The sequence below is a fragment of the Ursus americanus genome, chromosome 13, assembly GCF_024610735.1.
Source record: "Ursus americanus isolate L20-20 chromosome 13, mUrsAme1.1.p, whole genome shotgun sequence".
NCBI lineage: Eukaryota > Metazoa > Chordata > Mammalia > Carnivora > Ursidae > Ursus > Ursus americanus.
Genome location: NC_142139.1, coordinates 54,827,951 through 54,844,092, shown reverse-complemented (window position 1 = coordinate 54,844,092; position 16,142 = coordinate 54,827,951). Strand labels below are relative to the sequence as shown.

General features: G+C 37.9%; 1 protein-coding gene across 6 annotated transcripts in view; it reads right to left on the bottom strand.

Moving 5' to 3' along the window:
- PALLD (palladin, cytoskeletal associated protein) overlaps positions 1 to 16,142 on the bottom strand; it is a 396,356-nt gene that overhangs the window by 364,765 nt on the left and 15,449 nt on the right. For all 6 annotated transcript variants that reach the window (XM_045798682.2, XM_045798683.2, XM_087866573.1 and 3 more), the window contains exon 2: positions 4,989 to 5,980. In XM_045798682.2, coding sequence (XP_045654638.2) covers positions 4,989 to 5,899 — 911 coding nt within the window. In that variant the 5' untranslated portion in view covers positions 5,900 to 5,980. The remainder of the gene's footprint in view (positions 1 to 4,988; positions 5,981 to 16,142) is intronic.

Sequence of the window (16,142 nt, the reverse complement as noted above, 5' to 3'; positions counted from 1 at the left end):
TGTCAAGTAGACAATTGGTTATTACATAAAAGTTTAGGATATGTACACCTTCACCTTTATTGTATATCACAAAATTGTTCCCCAAATTATTTGTACCTAATTACATTTCATGTTGCTGTAACAATACTTGTATGGTTGATTTTTCATACTGATAATCTAATGGTACTATCTGGTGTTGCATTGTGACAATATTCTTTAACAAAAACAAACAGTACTCCTGGAACTAAGCCATTTGGATCTTTTTTTTTTCCATTTATTTGAAAGAGAGCGAGAGAGAGAAAAGAGAGCGAGCGCCAGTGCACAAGCGGGGGGAGGAGCAAAGGGAGAGGGAGTAGCAGACTCCCTGCTGAGCAGTGAGCCGGATGACTTGGGGCTTCATCCCTGGATCCTGGGATCATGACCTGAGCGGAAGGCAGATGCTTAACCGACTGAGCCACTCAGGCACCCCAAGCCATCTGGATCCTAACAAGCACCACGTGTTCATAACCTACTGGCTAGTGGTGCTGTTGCCACATTTTCCCAAACCAAGTAGTCAATAATCGGAATATACTGATACCCTTAGTAAGAAAATTGAATCAGTGGTTTGTTTCTATTTTCTTTTGAGGAGATGGAAATTTCTACAGACAGTATTGCATAGATTTGATGTGGATAATTCTCTTGTTTTGGCTTTTGATGATGATCAAAATCTCACTAATGTAAACTAATTGGAAGCATTGGAGGTACTGGGTTTTGATTTTAAAAAGAAAGAATTTAATTACTTTTAATTACATATATTGATTGAAACTTTATTAGGCTAATAATGATGACCTAATAGGCATCTTATGATTAGATGTGAGTAATTGTACTTAGAATATTAAATATGATTGGACTATTGCTGGATTCACTTTTATTGCAATAAGTGGATGTTTAAAAGTGTTTTTTCCCCTTATGAGTATGTACACATTTACCTCACAATATAATTTGAATATGAGGTTGGTTTGGACTTCTGCTCATAAAATGGGAATAATTTCTTTTGTTTGTAGTTACTTGATGGAGAATATCTGCTTTCCCCCACACCCAAACATCTTTGGGTTTATGTTGATTGATTTACTTTGCAGTATTAACTTACTGCAAAGAGTGAATAACCATGAATGGCTGTTTTGTTTTTTTTTAACATAGAAAAATATTGTGGAAATTATCAGGATACCATTTTCTTTAAAGATATTTGGAATATGAATTCCACATGGCAGTTCTGCTCATCTCCATTTCTGGAGCTTGTCAGTAAGCCATGCACAGCAAGCAAAACAGCAGTGACAGGGGCCAAATCGTCTCGTGAGTCACTCAGTACCGGATCAGGAATCAGAAGACCTGAGTTATAGTCTAGTCTCTATGGTTAATTATTTTTCTGTTCCTAGGCAAATAATTTCCTAGTTTTCTTAGTTTCCTTATATTTAAATGGTTTGAAATATATGGTTGTCACAATAAAATATTTTTTTAAGATATAAGTGAAAATATGAGGTCTCATTTTTATAGTACTAGAGGTACTTTTGAACTAAAATTCTCCATGAATTTTTCTCCAACTCACAAAAGTCAAGAGTGGAGGGAACAGGCAAGGTGAGTGATGCAAGGGAACATGTTTTTATATTGTTATAAAGTAGTGCATGAGAAATATGGAACATTGGGACATAATCAGAAAAATTTGTGAATTCTGACTTGATTTTATTTAATGTAGTAATTCAAACTGTTAACAAATAATTTGTGTGTAATTTGAGTAGTATCTAAATTACATATGACCTCAGTTACTATACATGAGTTTTCTTCCATCAGCCTTTCTCTCTTTTGTTGAGGTTTTGTTGGAACTATGCAAGAATAAAGACGGAAAACAGATTTTTTTTTCAGTCCTCTTTGTGGTTATAACTGGTATTTATGCCAGTTATATTTGTGGGAGGATGAAGTAGAAAAGCCTTGAAATGACTGGCCTGGCTTCGATCCTACTGTTTTCACCAATCCTCCCTTTATCTGGGGCCACTTTATCTAAGTTTCACTATGTGCAGGTTCTCAGACCAAATGATTTCTATTTAGGCCAAATTTAAGAAGCTCCAGGCCAGCAGCTTAGTAGCCCAGCCTTGTCAGTCTAAGAATTTGTTTCCCTATTCTGGACCCAGCACTAAAGTTCTGCCTCATTTAATCATACCTGAGTCTTTATTTCCTGAACTGTCCCTGTCTTATTGTCCTTTGGAGCAGTAGCCTTGCCTTTTCCTTAACTGAACTCCTGAAGGATAAAAGTTTCTCCCTGTGCTCCAGACCCTGTATCTGGATACTGATACCTGCGGCCATATTTTCCTGGGATGAATGCCTTTTAAGTAAGTCTGGACCTTACCAATGGCAATTGTACCACATCTTACTCACCTGCCCTATAGCTGCTGACTTCTCCGTAAGTGAATGTCTCTATGCTTACCAGTTAGCATCTATCAGCCCTCTGCTTATTGCTTGCTTCGGGTTCCTCTGACATCCCCTTGCTCTCTATGGATCCTGTCACCTGCTTCTGGGATCTTAGGAGGTAGCCTAGAAATCAACAGATCCATACAATCTCTGGGTTTAGAGTCCCCTGGACTGACTGAGTCAAGCCAGGTTCTAAAATGCCCCAGTGCAGGGTACATTTTATTAAAGGTTTTCTTCTTCATATGAAATTTCCTTCAAAGAAGATGATCTCTTTAGACTCCCATGTCTCATGTGGAAAAGGATCTCAGTGTTCTTAGGCATTAGTTATATCTACAAATGCATGAAAGAGAGTACCAAGATCTTTGGAACAGAAATTAAGAAAATCCAGCACACTTCCCTCTCAAAATACAAGACAAAAAACAAACAAAAACTCCAAAAGGATAAAAAAATGACCAGCTAGCTTAAAACAATGGAGCATTTCATCAAAGACTTAATTACTCTAGGAGGGCATTATTTATAGTGTCTGATGGACCTTGGTCATGAACTTTGGTAGACCAGGAGATGACGAGAGAAAACTAGTTAATAATTCTGTAGTTACTAACTAAATTAATGCTCCCCCAACCCCAGTAAAAAGAAAGGAGGCAGAAGCATGAATTTGATGTCCCCCAAATTACTAAATGTTTAAGTGAACTTTAATGTAGTAATTATGGTCTGCTCACCTGAATCAATCCTTTTGATGTTAAATAGATTGTTTTTGTCATTTTTGAAAGGGTATGGTATATTTACTTGCCACAGTAATACGTTTGAAAGGGGCTTATTTTGGAGGAAATGTAAGTGGAGTCATATGTTGTATGAGAACCTGTGGAACTGTTTTGAATGACATGTGAAATTATTACTCATAGGGAATTATTTGTTCCCAAGATTAGTAGGTTAAAAACAATCTAAATAGAATCCAAAAGAATCACAGAATTTCATTTCGTTCATAGGCAAAATAGTTAGAAAAATTCTTTATGGAAAAGATACATAAATGCAGAATTTAGGATGACAGCTTTAATGAAATGAACCCATTAAGAAGCTTTTTACTGCCCCCTGCTGTCAGTTTCTAAAAGAAATACAGCAAAATTACTGTAAAAACTGACTCAGGAGGAATTAGTTGAACAAATTGGTTGGAAAAAAAATTCCCTCCCTTTAATTATACCACTTTTTAGCCAGTGATGCTAATGCTTACTTCATGTTTGTGAGCAATAACCTGTCAAACTAAGAGACCAGCTCTAGAAAAGTGTGTATTAGTGGATGTAGGGTGAGAGGTCAAGTTCATGTCTTGTGAAGTACTCTATTAATAAGAATATACCAGTGTTGCAATTTTTAGCCTATGATGTCCACTTTTCCATTTTGCCAAATTTCACAATTTTGAATTTACTTTTTAGTATTTATATAACCCAGGTAAAATATTCTTCATTAATAAAAGCAAAACTTTTAAAATTAATGAATGTATGGCTTTTTTTTGTGGTATAATCCAGCTTGCAATATTATTTCATTTTGGCATATAAAATGAAGAAATGAGAAATAATAAAAGTAATAGGTAATACTAATGCTGCAGTCATGAGGTGCAAGGCACTGTTTTATTTTTTCACGTATTATTTTACTTAGCCATCATAAAATAGAGTGAGGTAGGCATTATTTTAATTCCCATTTCACAGATAAAGAAACTAAGTCACAAAGCAACTCAGTGACACAATTGGTAAAAGGTGGAGCCATGATTGGAAACCACTCTGGGTCACTTCTCTTAACTTTTTTGCACAGAAAGTATGAACTCTGGAGTTAAAGAGGAAGAACTCCAGAAATCAGAATGGTTGTGGTGGTGTAAGTGTACATTGACTCCAACTAACCATGCGCTCATGTAATTTTATTTATTTATTTTTTTGGTATACCCATGTTGTAGTGGCCAGAGTCTGTGTATAAGCAACAGATCTGTGTTGCTTTCAGTTTGGTTTATCTTTCTGGGTTTCCTTGGTTGCATCACATTGAAGGTATGTGGGTGTGCTTTTTCTAAGTGACTATGTGGCCACTTAGCCCAAGCCTTAGATAGGAGTATATATTTGGGGATTAGTCTTGTAGTGGGCCTCCGCACACCTGTGTCTTTCATCTCTGTACTGCCAGACAACTTCCAGTTCTAGCCACACTTTCAATCATCTTCAGCACCTCATATTCAAATGATGCACACACTTTCACAGTACTTTGAATCAATCAGTCGCACATTTTAAGTTTTCTTGGATGCAATTAATTCTGAAGTCCTATTTAATAACCTATTCGTGCTCCTCTATGCCTGTCCGGTCCTTTGCCTTCCCCTTAGTAGCACATGGTTCATGAAAACAGACACATCCCACCAGTGATAACTAGCACAACTAGTATTTGCAGTTCTGGGATGCTTTTGCCTTGCGGGTATTTGAAAACACCACTTTAGGCTCCAGAGGGCTAACTCTACAGGAAATCTCTTCTCATTCCACATTAAAGTAAAACCAAAAGTCAACACAAATCATTTGCTATTCATAATAAAAAGTACTTACCTGACTCGAGGAGTTGGGTTTCCAGTGACTCTACACTCCAGGTAAACTCTACTTCCTTCTGCCACTTCTTGGCTCCGAAGCTTCTGGATGAATCGCGGAGCTGAGGGGAAGTGGAGCGCATTCTGGGGCTGTGGGTGAGAGATGTTATTGCATGGCACTGCCTTGTCCTGGTCTGCCTGGTAGCAATGCCTGACTTCTGGTAACTTGACCTCTGCTTCCATCTCCTGTTGGTCTCCGGTGGGGCTCTGGCTGGCTGAGGCACTCATCAGGACTGACCGCTGATTTTTAGGAGACAAGTACCCACTGTCTGGTGATGAGGACTCCCCGTTTGGACTTCTATTTCTTGGCTTTGCTGCTTCTCTAAATATGGATGTCAGCTCCTCGATGAAATTAGCCGCCTTGTCACATAGCTGGCTCTGGGGGCCGGTTTTACCTTGATATGCTGGTTTGGGCTTTACACTTGTGTTGGGAGTTTTTGCACCACGTTTTTCAGACTTTCGAAGGCTCCGGATATAGCTGGGGCTAGCAAGCAGGGGTGATTTGGCAGGTTTCCTCTTTGAAGCAGGTGAAGAGGTACGGTCAGTTTGTTCTGGCAGAGGCTGTACAGGTGTTGGCCTGTTATCATGAGGTCTTCCTGAGGAGGCTGGCTCACCAAATTTGGTCTCCTTATGGGAAGGATTTTCACAGACACTTAGAGGAGAGGTGTTGAAAATCTGTGAGATCTCTTTTTCTGAGTCAAAATCTTCTGTTTCAGAGTTGGCTATAGCTCTCCGGGCCAGGTCAAGACTCTTGTTTATCTCTTCCTGGCTGAGAAAAGCAGATAGCTCAGGGAAGAAGTCAACATTCTTGCTTTCTTCCTGCATGTCTGATAGGGAATCATAGAAAGAGTCATGGGAGGAAGTCTCTGACATATTTCAATAGTCTTCATACACTTTTTGTTTCCTCTCAACAGGAAGGCCAGAGGCACTGGAAACCAGTTTACTTCTTGTGTTCTGAAAAACAACATAGAGAGAATTGCCATTAGTAGCAATGGGTGTGTGTGTGTGTGTGTCTGTGTAATCATACTACTACTAATTTACAAGTTGGGAGAAACATTAAAGTGAACAAGTAAACTTTGGTAAAAATCATTTTTCTCTATTCTTCAAGTTGGAAGAAACATCAAGTATACTTGTGTTTATTACGTATCATTTTAATTTAATATTTTCTCTGTTAGTAAATATTAAGTATCTTACTAACCAGCATTGAATAATTCAAAAAGAAAATATCTGCAGTAGGCACTAAGAGTATAGTAGGGCATTCTTCACTTCTCAGAGCCTCCTTTTCTGTAACTCCCCCAACTACACACCTCATTAAAGCTCTAATATTATTAGTGTTATGAGATTAGAAGCTTGATATTTTTAGTAAGTCTGATTCTGCTTATCTCACCCTAAACCACAAATACATTTTAATTCCAACTCTCTTTTAGTTTTCAATGAAATATTTCAAATCTTATCATCTTATTAACTCATTTTTTCCTTGTGTCCACCCATGTGCATTCATATTTACTCATTCAACAGCTATTTCAACACGTAGTTAATAATCACTTATTAAGTTTCAGGTGCTAGAGGTATAGTCATTTTCCAGACTGGAGATTGGCAAACTGTTTTACAAAGGGCCAGATGTAAATGCTTTTGACTTTGTGGCCATGCTGTATTTGTTGTAATTATTCAACTTTGCATTGCAGCATGAAACAAGCCATAGAAAATACAATGAATAAGCATGCCTATGTGCCAATAAAACTTTATTTATGGACACTGATATTTGAATTTATATAAGTTTTACATGTCAAAATATTTTTCTTTTGAATTTCATTTGAATTTTTTCAACAGTTAAAAAATATAGGGACAACAGGGTGATTCAGTTTGGTTAAGCGTCCCACTCTTGATTTTGGCTCAGGTCATGATCTCAGGGTCTTGAGATCAAGCCCCATGGCTGCTTGGCATTCCCTCTCTCCCTCTGCCCCCCCACCCCCCAAAAAGATTCTCTCTCTCCCTCTGACCCGCCTTAATATATATATATATATATATATATATATATATATATATATATATATATATCTTTAAATGAAAAATATATAACATTGTTAGTTTGCAGGCCATACAGAAACAGGTGATGGGATAGATTTGGCTCAGAGGCTGAAGTTTGCTGACTCTTGATCTAGACTGAGGACGTAGTCCTTATGTTCAAGGAATTAAAACTCACATGGGTTTGTAAATGGGCGAGGTGGAAAACACATAAACAAATAAAATAAAATTTGGATAAGGTGTCAAAGGAAAATGAAAAGAGCTTTGTTGCTATGAGAACCTAACTTAAATCTTTTAAGGACATGTGAGAGAACTTTGTGCCTTGCACAGGACATTTATAGGGAAATGCCAGCATTTATATAGAAATACCACCATCAGTTTCATGACCTGCAAAATAATTGGGCAGTAGCTGAAATTCCACTGCATTTTGAACTAAATATTATGAGGCAATGACTCTCCTGTTACTCTAAGTATGCTATTCTTTTTCTGTATATTGTTCATAGAATGATGGAGGGAAGATCTAGAAACCTTCAGAAGGGAAACTTGCCTCAAGATTAAGTCTAGAAGTCAAAAAGGAAGCTTGTTGGATGTGGTAAAACTCAACTTTATAGGTTGGGTCAGGAGTAAATTTAGTGAGAAATTCATTCTCCATAAGGTCAGTGTTCCTCATGAGGACAGAATTGGGCTGCTTGTCCAGAACCAGTTTTCCAGTTAGGGATCCTGCTTAGAGTGATGAAATTTTGTTCTATTATGTGAAGTGTCATTTTCTCTCCTATGACCAAAAAAAGAGCCAGCTTGCATTTTTGACTCCTGCAAGTCTCCAATCTCAAACAGCAGTATGTAGAGGGGTTCCAGAAATCTACCTCGAGGACTTACTACCACACAGGATGCAACGATTCATATCATGTCAATTCAACAGAAGATATGTAATCTGATCCTAAGGCTCAATATTAACCTACTGTGTCTTCTTTAGTTGAAAGTTGTACTTGTGTCGTAGACGTCCTCTTAGAAAGATTACTCTATTATATCTGAATTATGAGATTCTCCACATTCTAGTTCTATCCTACCTACTAAGCCATATTACCCCCTATTCTCCTAGTAAATCTTACAAATCCATTGGAATGGTCTTGTCACTGTCTCCCTCTTTATAACATTACTCTAATTCCTTTGTCCTGTCTGTACTCCAGAATGGAATCATTCTGATTCCTCACCAATTCTTTAAATTAGCCCATATATGGAGAAAAGTTGTATTCAGTGCGTTTTGTGTATTTTAGTATGTTTTGTTCATGAGAAACAGGCAGTTAACGCATAATTTTGAAAAGGCACAATCAAACATAGAAACTATTATGTATAGAACATATAATATAGAAAATGCAAAATTAAATATGAAAATATATAGCCTGATTTTCAGTTTTTTCACATACCCTTCATCTAAGTACCCATTAGCTTTGACCTTCCTACGCAGCCTTCTCCCAAAACTCAAGTATCAGGAACTAGAAAATTCTGTTTTAGTTTGTGTGCCACTGTCTCTTAAGGTCAAAGCTTATTGAAGCTCAAAATCCAGAAATGTGGGTGGGAGCTTGGAAGTTTATGAAGGTGGGAGGAGAGACCACATACTAGTGTCGTTGTGATTTTCAGTGGGAAGCCAAATCTGGGGACCAGCAGTTGAAAGCTTGGAGCTTGTTTCTGGTCACAAAAAAGAAAAAAAACACAGCAAAATCATGGCAAATATAACAAGTATCAAAATAAACATTTATGCAAGGTTTTATTTAACTAATTAATGAGGAAACTGGTAAGATGCACAACTATTTCAAAATAGACTCTAAAGTATATGGGTATAAATGTATATAACTATAATATATATGTATATATATAAGTATGTAAATATATACACAGATAATCAAGAATGTTGAAATGAATTTACTAATAAATTTGAAACTGGTTAATATACAGAGAGCAATAAAATGTAATGTTTGGAGTCATTTCTACGGAGTACAAACTAATAGTATTTCTACCCGAAAAAAATGTATTTGTATATCTATGTTCAAGTATAATTTGCATTGCTATTAGATTTCTGCAATTTACAAAGTTATAGAATTGCCTAATTAAAGACAGTAAAAGGCATAGAATAGAATCAGATGACCCTGGAAAGTCTACCAGACCCCACTGAGTATTCCATTGAAAAGACCCCAGTTCTCTATTGCTTATTTCAAAGCCTTTCATAGTTTGTCCTGAGAAGGCGGTTTGATTTCTCCCAAAACAGAGCCCTTAATTACGTTTGGCCCTTCAGTCAGCAAACATGGTAGATGGTTTAGAAGAAGTCAAGGTCAGGGTCAACTCTTAAACTGTGTGATGATATAAGTCACCAGGCAACATTAACACAGAAAACATGAAAATTGGAAGAGAGAGATGCTTTGGGCCAAAAATATGTTTATATACTGAGGGCAAAACAGACCATATTTCCATTTATAGCAAAATATATTTTTCTTTGGAAGAGAAGCTATTGGTCTGTTTGTTTTTGGCCTTAGAGAAATTAATTTTTTTATTAAACTGTGTGAGAGATTGGGAAATATAATTTTCTAAAAAGATTTTATTAATTTGTTTTTGCAAGAGAGACAGAGAGTGAGAGACAGCACACAAGCAAGGGGGTGGGGTAGGAACAGAGGTAGAAGCAGACTCCCCACTGAGCAGAGAGCCTGATATCGGACACTATCCCAGGATCCTGGGATCATGACCTAAAGGCAGATGCTTAATGACTAAGCCTCCCAGCCACCCAGGAAATATAATTTTGAAAAAGACAGGTTTCTGCCCTCATGGAACTTAGTCTATGAGGGGCATAAATAAGCAATAAACATATATAATTTAGTGTGTCAAGTGCTATGATGAGAGAACAAAGTGCTGTGTTTGCACCTAGAAGGGATAACAGGGTTAGGATCAAGAAAAGCTTTATGGAAGATGAAGACTATAGGATGATATGTGAAGGAGATGGAAGAGTTAGGCAGGTAAAGAGGACACTGGCAGAAGCATTGATCCCAGGGAGAGTATGCCAGACTCAGGTAACTCAGAGTTTCAGTGAAACAGAAATCTATGTGAAGAACTTAAATTTTATCTTAGGTGCAGCTAGAGGACAAAGAAGACTGTTAAGTATGTGAGAAACATCACTAGAGTTGCATTTTATTTTTTTCCTTTTTTTTTAAAAAAGATTTTATTTATTTATTTGAGAGAGTGAGAGAGAGAGAGAGAGAGAGAGCGATGCATGAGCAGGCAGAGGGGCAGAGGAAGAGGGACAAGCAAACTCCCCGCTGACCTGGGAGCTCAACACGGGGCTTGATTCCAGGACCCTGAGATGACGACCTGAGCCGAAGGCAGCCACTTACCTAACTGAGCCACCCATGTGCCCTGAAAGTTGCATTTTAGAAAGATAACTGATTGTAGCCTAGCTCAGGGACTGAGTCAGGGGAAGAAGAAGGCAAAACGAAAGAAGAAAGCCAGTGGGAAGGCTTGTGTCCTCTTCTCGGGGTTGTGTATACTTATCATTGCTTTATCTTTGGTTGCCCATCATCTGAACCTCCTTATTACTTTTGGGTAATTCCTCATGTTATGAGCCTCAGTGAGAAACAAAGCTCACTTACAATGAAATGTGGAATCTCCAAATATTTGCTTTCCCAGCCCCTCGGAGCCTGGGCACAAGTCTTGGCACATGGCAATTACATGCATCCATCTTGGACTTTGAGGCAGTTTCCGTGGAGGAAGCATTCTGGTGTCTGGTCATAGCAGCAGATGCAGCAACATGGAGTATGAGGGGTAGCAGTGGGGGCTGTGCAGAAGTGGGAGGTAGAAGCTGTGGTGTGGACTGTTGAGCTGTCACAGCAGTGGTGGCCACACATGAGCCTTTTCTTGGCCTTTTGGTCTTGCCTCCAGCATACACTCTGGGCCTCATTCTGTGAATTGCCACAACTCTTATCAATACTTCGCTTTGCATTTCTGTCACTTGGCACTAAGAAGCACAACTGATAGTGATAAAAAAACATGACAGAGGCCTGAATAAGTGACATTGAGATGGACAACAGTGGACAATAGATAAAAGATAGGACAGAAATCTGTGATTGGTTAAATGAAGAGATGATGCAGAGGCAGGATTATAGATTTCTTATTTGAACAATGGGATGGATGGTGCCACTAACTCATAGGACACAAATGTGGGGAAAAGTTTTGATAAAAAAAATCTTAATTTTGATTTGCACCTTTTGTAACTGGGAACTCTGGTATTGATGTCTGGAAGGCAATTTGAGATACTGGTCTAGAGTATATGAGAAAAGAGAGCAAAACTCTATTGGGAATTATTAGCCCATGGTGACAATGTAAGACCTGGTGGTGGATAAGATCATCAAGAAAGAAAGAGAGAGAGAAAAAAAAGAAACAATCCTCCAGAGAGTTGGGGGAAAACCAGGGGAGTGGAGTGTCATGGAAGCTGGGCAAGGAAATGTCTCATGAAGGAGGAAGTATCCTTTTGACTTAGCAACTGGGAACATTTAGCGCCACTGGCAACAGCAGTTTTGGTGTATGTGACAGAGATTTAAGCCAGATTCCAGATATGTTGAGAAATTATGAAAGGAAAGGAAATATAGATTGTACATGCCATTGACTATTTCTGAGAAGTTTATAGAAAGGAGGAGAGACAGAGGTAGTAGGTGGACAAAAGTATGAAATCTGGTGGGTTTATTTGTTTAAGATGTGGCTCAGGAATGTGTTTCAGTGCTAATGGAATTAGACAGTAGAGAGGGAGAAGCAAAAGATCTATGTAAGAAAGTGGGGATGATGAATAGACTGGGTCTTCCAGGATGTGAGATGAAATGAGTTATTATGGTACAGATGACTTTAGGTTGGAAGGGAACAGTTCTTCCATTGTCGAAGGAGAGAAATAATTAAAATGTGTGTGTGTGTGAGAGAGAGAGAGAGAAAGAGAGAGAGAAGGGGCAAGGGGGAATCTGGATAAATTTGTAATTGAAAGAAAGGGGAGCTCCTATCTTGAGATTTCTGAGGATTTAGAAGTTTATGAGGACAGGAGACAATTTGAAATAGCTGATGCAGAGAAAGGAAAAAAATTCCTTAAGAAGGATTTATGGGCAGGGCTCCCTGGGTGGCTTAGTTGGTTAAGCATCTGTCTTTGGCTCAGGTCATGATCTCAGGGTCCTGGGATCAAGCCCCGCATTGGGCTCCCTGCTCATCAGGGAATCTGCTTCACCCTCTCCTTCTGCCACTCCCCCCCAACTTGTGCATGCACGCTCTCTCTCAAATAAATAAATAAAATCTTATTAAAAAAAGGATTTATGGGCGGAGGTGAGGACTTAGTTGAAGTTAAATGTGATGTATTTATATTGTCATTAATCAGTGTGATTGCACTCTTCTCTTCACCAGAGCTCAGCAGTCCAGGTGAAGATGTGGAGATAAGATGCTCCAAGTTTTGTCACACAGGTAAGATGGAAAGGAGATGGACAAGGTTGTTGAGAGTATCAGCAAAATGGGGTGGATTCTAAAATCTATGCTGGATTTGGATTCATGGGTAGGATTTTGATCATACAGAGCTTAAGGGACTGAAGGCCCAATGAAAGCAAAGGGAAGGTGTAGTGGGAATGACTGAAAGAGATATCAAGAAGGATGTATCGAGATAGTGAAACATCTGAATTGATCATTTCAGAGGCAGAGCCTTTTGACTCCTGACTACATTTAGAGTGTGGCCATGTGAATGTCTTTGACTGTCTTTGAAGAACAATGCCAGAGTTTAGTAGTTGCAACAGAGACTTTATGATTGACAAAACCCAAGATATTTATCCAGACTTTTATAGGAAAAGTTTACCAATCTGCTATAGAACATCAGCTACCTAATAACTTCATCTAGCATGAGCACTACTAATAGTAATTCTTTTTTTTTTTTTTTTAAAGATTTTATTTATTTATCTGACAGAGATAGAGACAGAGAAAGGGAACACAAGCAGGCGGAGTGGGAGAGGAAGAAACAGGCTCACAGTAGAGGAGCCTGATATGGGGCTCGATCCCATAACGCCAGGATCACGCCCTGAGCCGAAGGCAGACGCTTAACCGCTGTGCCACCCCAGGCACCCCTACTAATAGTAATTCTGATGATGATAATGGCTAACAATGTACTGCTCACTGTGAGGTAGGCATTGTGTCAAGCGCCTTTATGTAGATTATTTCATTTAAAATTCTCACAACAGGCCCCAGTTTACAAAGAAGGAAACTGAAGCAGAAAATGTGAATAGAAGAGCCAAGATTTAAATCAAGACAATGACTTCAGAACTCATTATCTTAACCATACATTTAACTACCAATATATTATAGTTTCCACAACCAAGAATCCTAAGCAATACAACAGACTAATAAAACTGTGGATCAGTTTTCTGCTATTTCTGCTAATATCAGAGTTCTGCTATAAATTTAACTATACTTAGTGAAAGTGAACATAATAGGATAAATTTTAAACCTTCATAAAAGACATTATATGAGGAAGCTTAAAGTAAACTTCTGAATGATGAAACCCTTTTTAGTTCATTTTTTAGAATAGGGAGTGTTTGCTGGAGGCAGATTAAATTACCTGCTTATTAACTTATATTTTGGTTTTAAAGAGGCGCCATCTGACAGGATCCAGTTGTGAGGATTAGGTGTAGCTTAAAAACTGCTTGCACAGTGAAAAAGGAAATAATAGCTCTATAGCATATATGGTTTGGGTTTAATTTGCAACCCAGTTATTGCTGCTAGAACATGCACATGGTCGAGGGAAAATGCTCGTTCAATGTGGATGAACAAGGGAGGTTTCCAGGTGGCCAAAACTCACGGGAAAATCACGCTTCAGAAATTTTCATGTCAGTCAACAGCCCACAGTTAAAAGGTTGTAATCAAAAGAAATACAACTGCAAACATCTCCATTATTTCCCTGAGATTTTATGTTTTATTTCAAACAGTGCTTTTGGTAATTCTATGCTGGTGTAATAGACACAGAAAATGAAATACAGTGAAAAGAACTAATTATACTGTCTTTAAGGAGTAAAGAAATGAGATAAATGCCAAAAACATCAACAAGTTCCAATTTATCAGGTAGAATTGAAAGATTTTTGAAATTTTGAGGAATAAAGCATTTTCCTAAATCTTTAAATTTTCTCTGCCCCTTGTCTTTGTCCTCTTAAGGAATTTGAAGTGTTTGGAAATTCTCCTCTTCATCTTTTTCCCCTTCGTACATTCTTCATCCGTTATTAATAATTTAGCTTAAAACTCTGATAAGCCACAGCCTTTTTCTAATTTCTTGGAATTTGTATAGGTCTAGCTTCTTCCCCATGGGAGAAATGGCTCTTCGGTGGCCCTGTGTGTTTTATAGTTACTCTTCCTTTCTTCTACTTCTCTTTCCTGGAAAGGTCAGTCGAACATGAATTCAATCAAATAACTGTTTATCACTTAATATGCACCAGGGAAGCTTCAAGGGGGACAAAGATGAACCAGGCATAGTTTCTCGCCTTTAATGATCCTATAATCTAATAGGTGGGATTAGAGGGATAAGACAAGAGTAAAAAATAAATACAAGGAGAAACATGATAATTGCTATTAAAATAGTTTAAACATATTGTAGTAAGAGATGGAAGATGGTGGGATAGAACATGTTTACAAATTTGGCCATGTCATTCTTTTGGTATTTGTTTTCCAATAGTACTCCCCCCAGTGGATAAGAGAAGGTCCAAAACATGATATGCAGGTTATCTATGTGCCTCTGGACAGCCTGCTCTGAGGAAAACTCTCCAGCCTCAACTTCCTCCATCTTCCCTTTGACACATGCCACAATCATGCCTCACTGGCCTCTTTTCCATTCCTTGAACATTCCATGTTCTCTCATGTCTTCATGCTTTGCACCTGCTGTTCTTTTTGCCCTTCCTTTCTGTTCTTCTGTTTCAAACTTCAGTTTATCCTTAAAAACATTACTTAATTTCACTTACTTTTGGTGTTGATTCCTCAGTCAGTGCAATTCTCTCTTTCTTCCAAACATCACCCTTTGCATAGTATTTTATTATAATATTCATCTTACTGAATTACTAATATGAGTTAGAGAACTCCTCATCCATTAGACTGTGAACAGCTTAAAAGAGGAGATGTAACTGACAGTCTTTGAATGGCTAATGCTTGGCACAGTGCCTGGGTCATGGCAGATGATGGAGAAAAACTAAGAAATACCTGGTACTTGAAACGTGGATTAACCCTAACTAAGATTTGATGGGAAACAGAGGTATACAAACAAAGACACGAGGCAGCAGTGTTTCATTCCCTCCTTGCTCTCAGCCATCCAGACCTCACTGCAGCGTTTCTCTGTGACCTGCTGTCCTCAGTGAAATGTTGTTCTGCTCTTTACCCTGCTGTTTCACCTGTCTTACCAATAGTTACTCATCCCCTGGGCTCTGTTTTCTAGTAAGAACTTGATAAAGTAATCAGTGCTATATATTAATAGTTGTTAATGTGAAAATATAAAATACACATCACATGCTGATTTCACTAATACAAGACAGTAGTAGGTCTGACACTGCATTAATAAAAACCTTATCTATAAAGATATTGATTTTTATATTTCTCAGGACCTGCCAAGAAAGTTTCTCATGAAAAAATTCAGAACCAAAAAACGTTTGTTTATTTATTTATTTATTTATTTATTTATTTATTTATTTATTTAGGCATTCCTACTACTTGACAATCACAATTCTGTAACCTTTGATGATGCTCTTTGGCATGGATGCTACCAAGCTCAGAGTTAAATTTTGAATCATAGAAATACGAATGTTTTTAGTCCCCCTCCCATTTTTTTTGTTTTTTTGTTTTTTTTTTTTGCTCACTTTCTCTGTTTACTTATTCAGTCAGCATATTTTTGTAGAGTGCCTACTGTATTGGGCTCCTCTTCTACAGGTTGGGGACATAGCTGCAAGACAGAATCCTCTGCCCTAAGGAGTTAACATTCTAAAGGAGAAAAGGCAAAAGTAGGAAATTGAGATGTTAGGTTCTGAATTTCTTATACTTGGTTTGGTCTTAAATTTTTAATTGA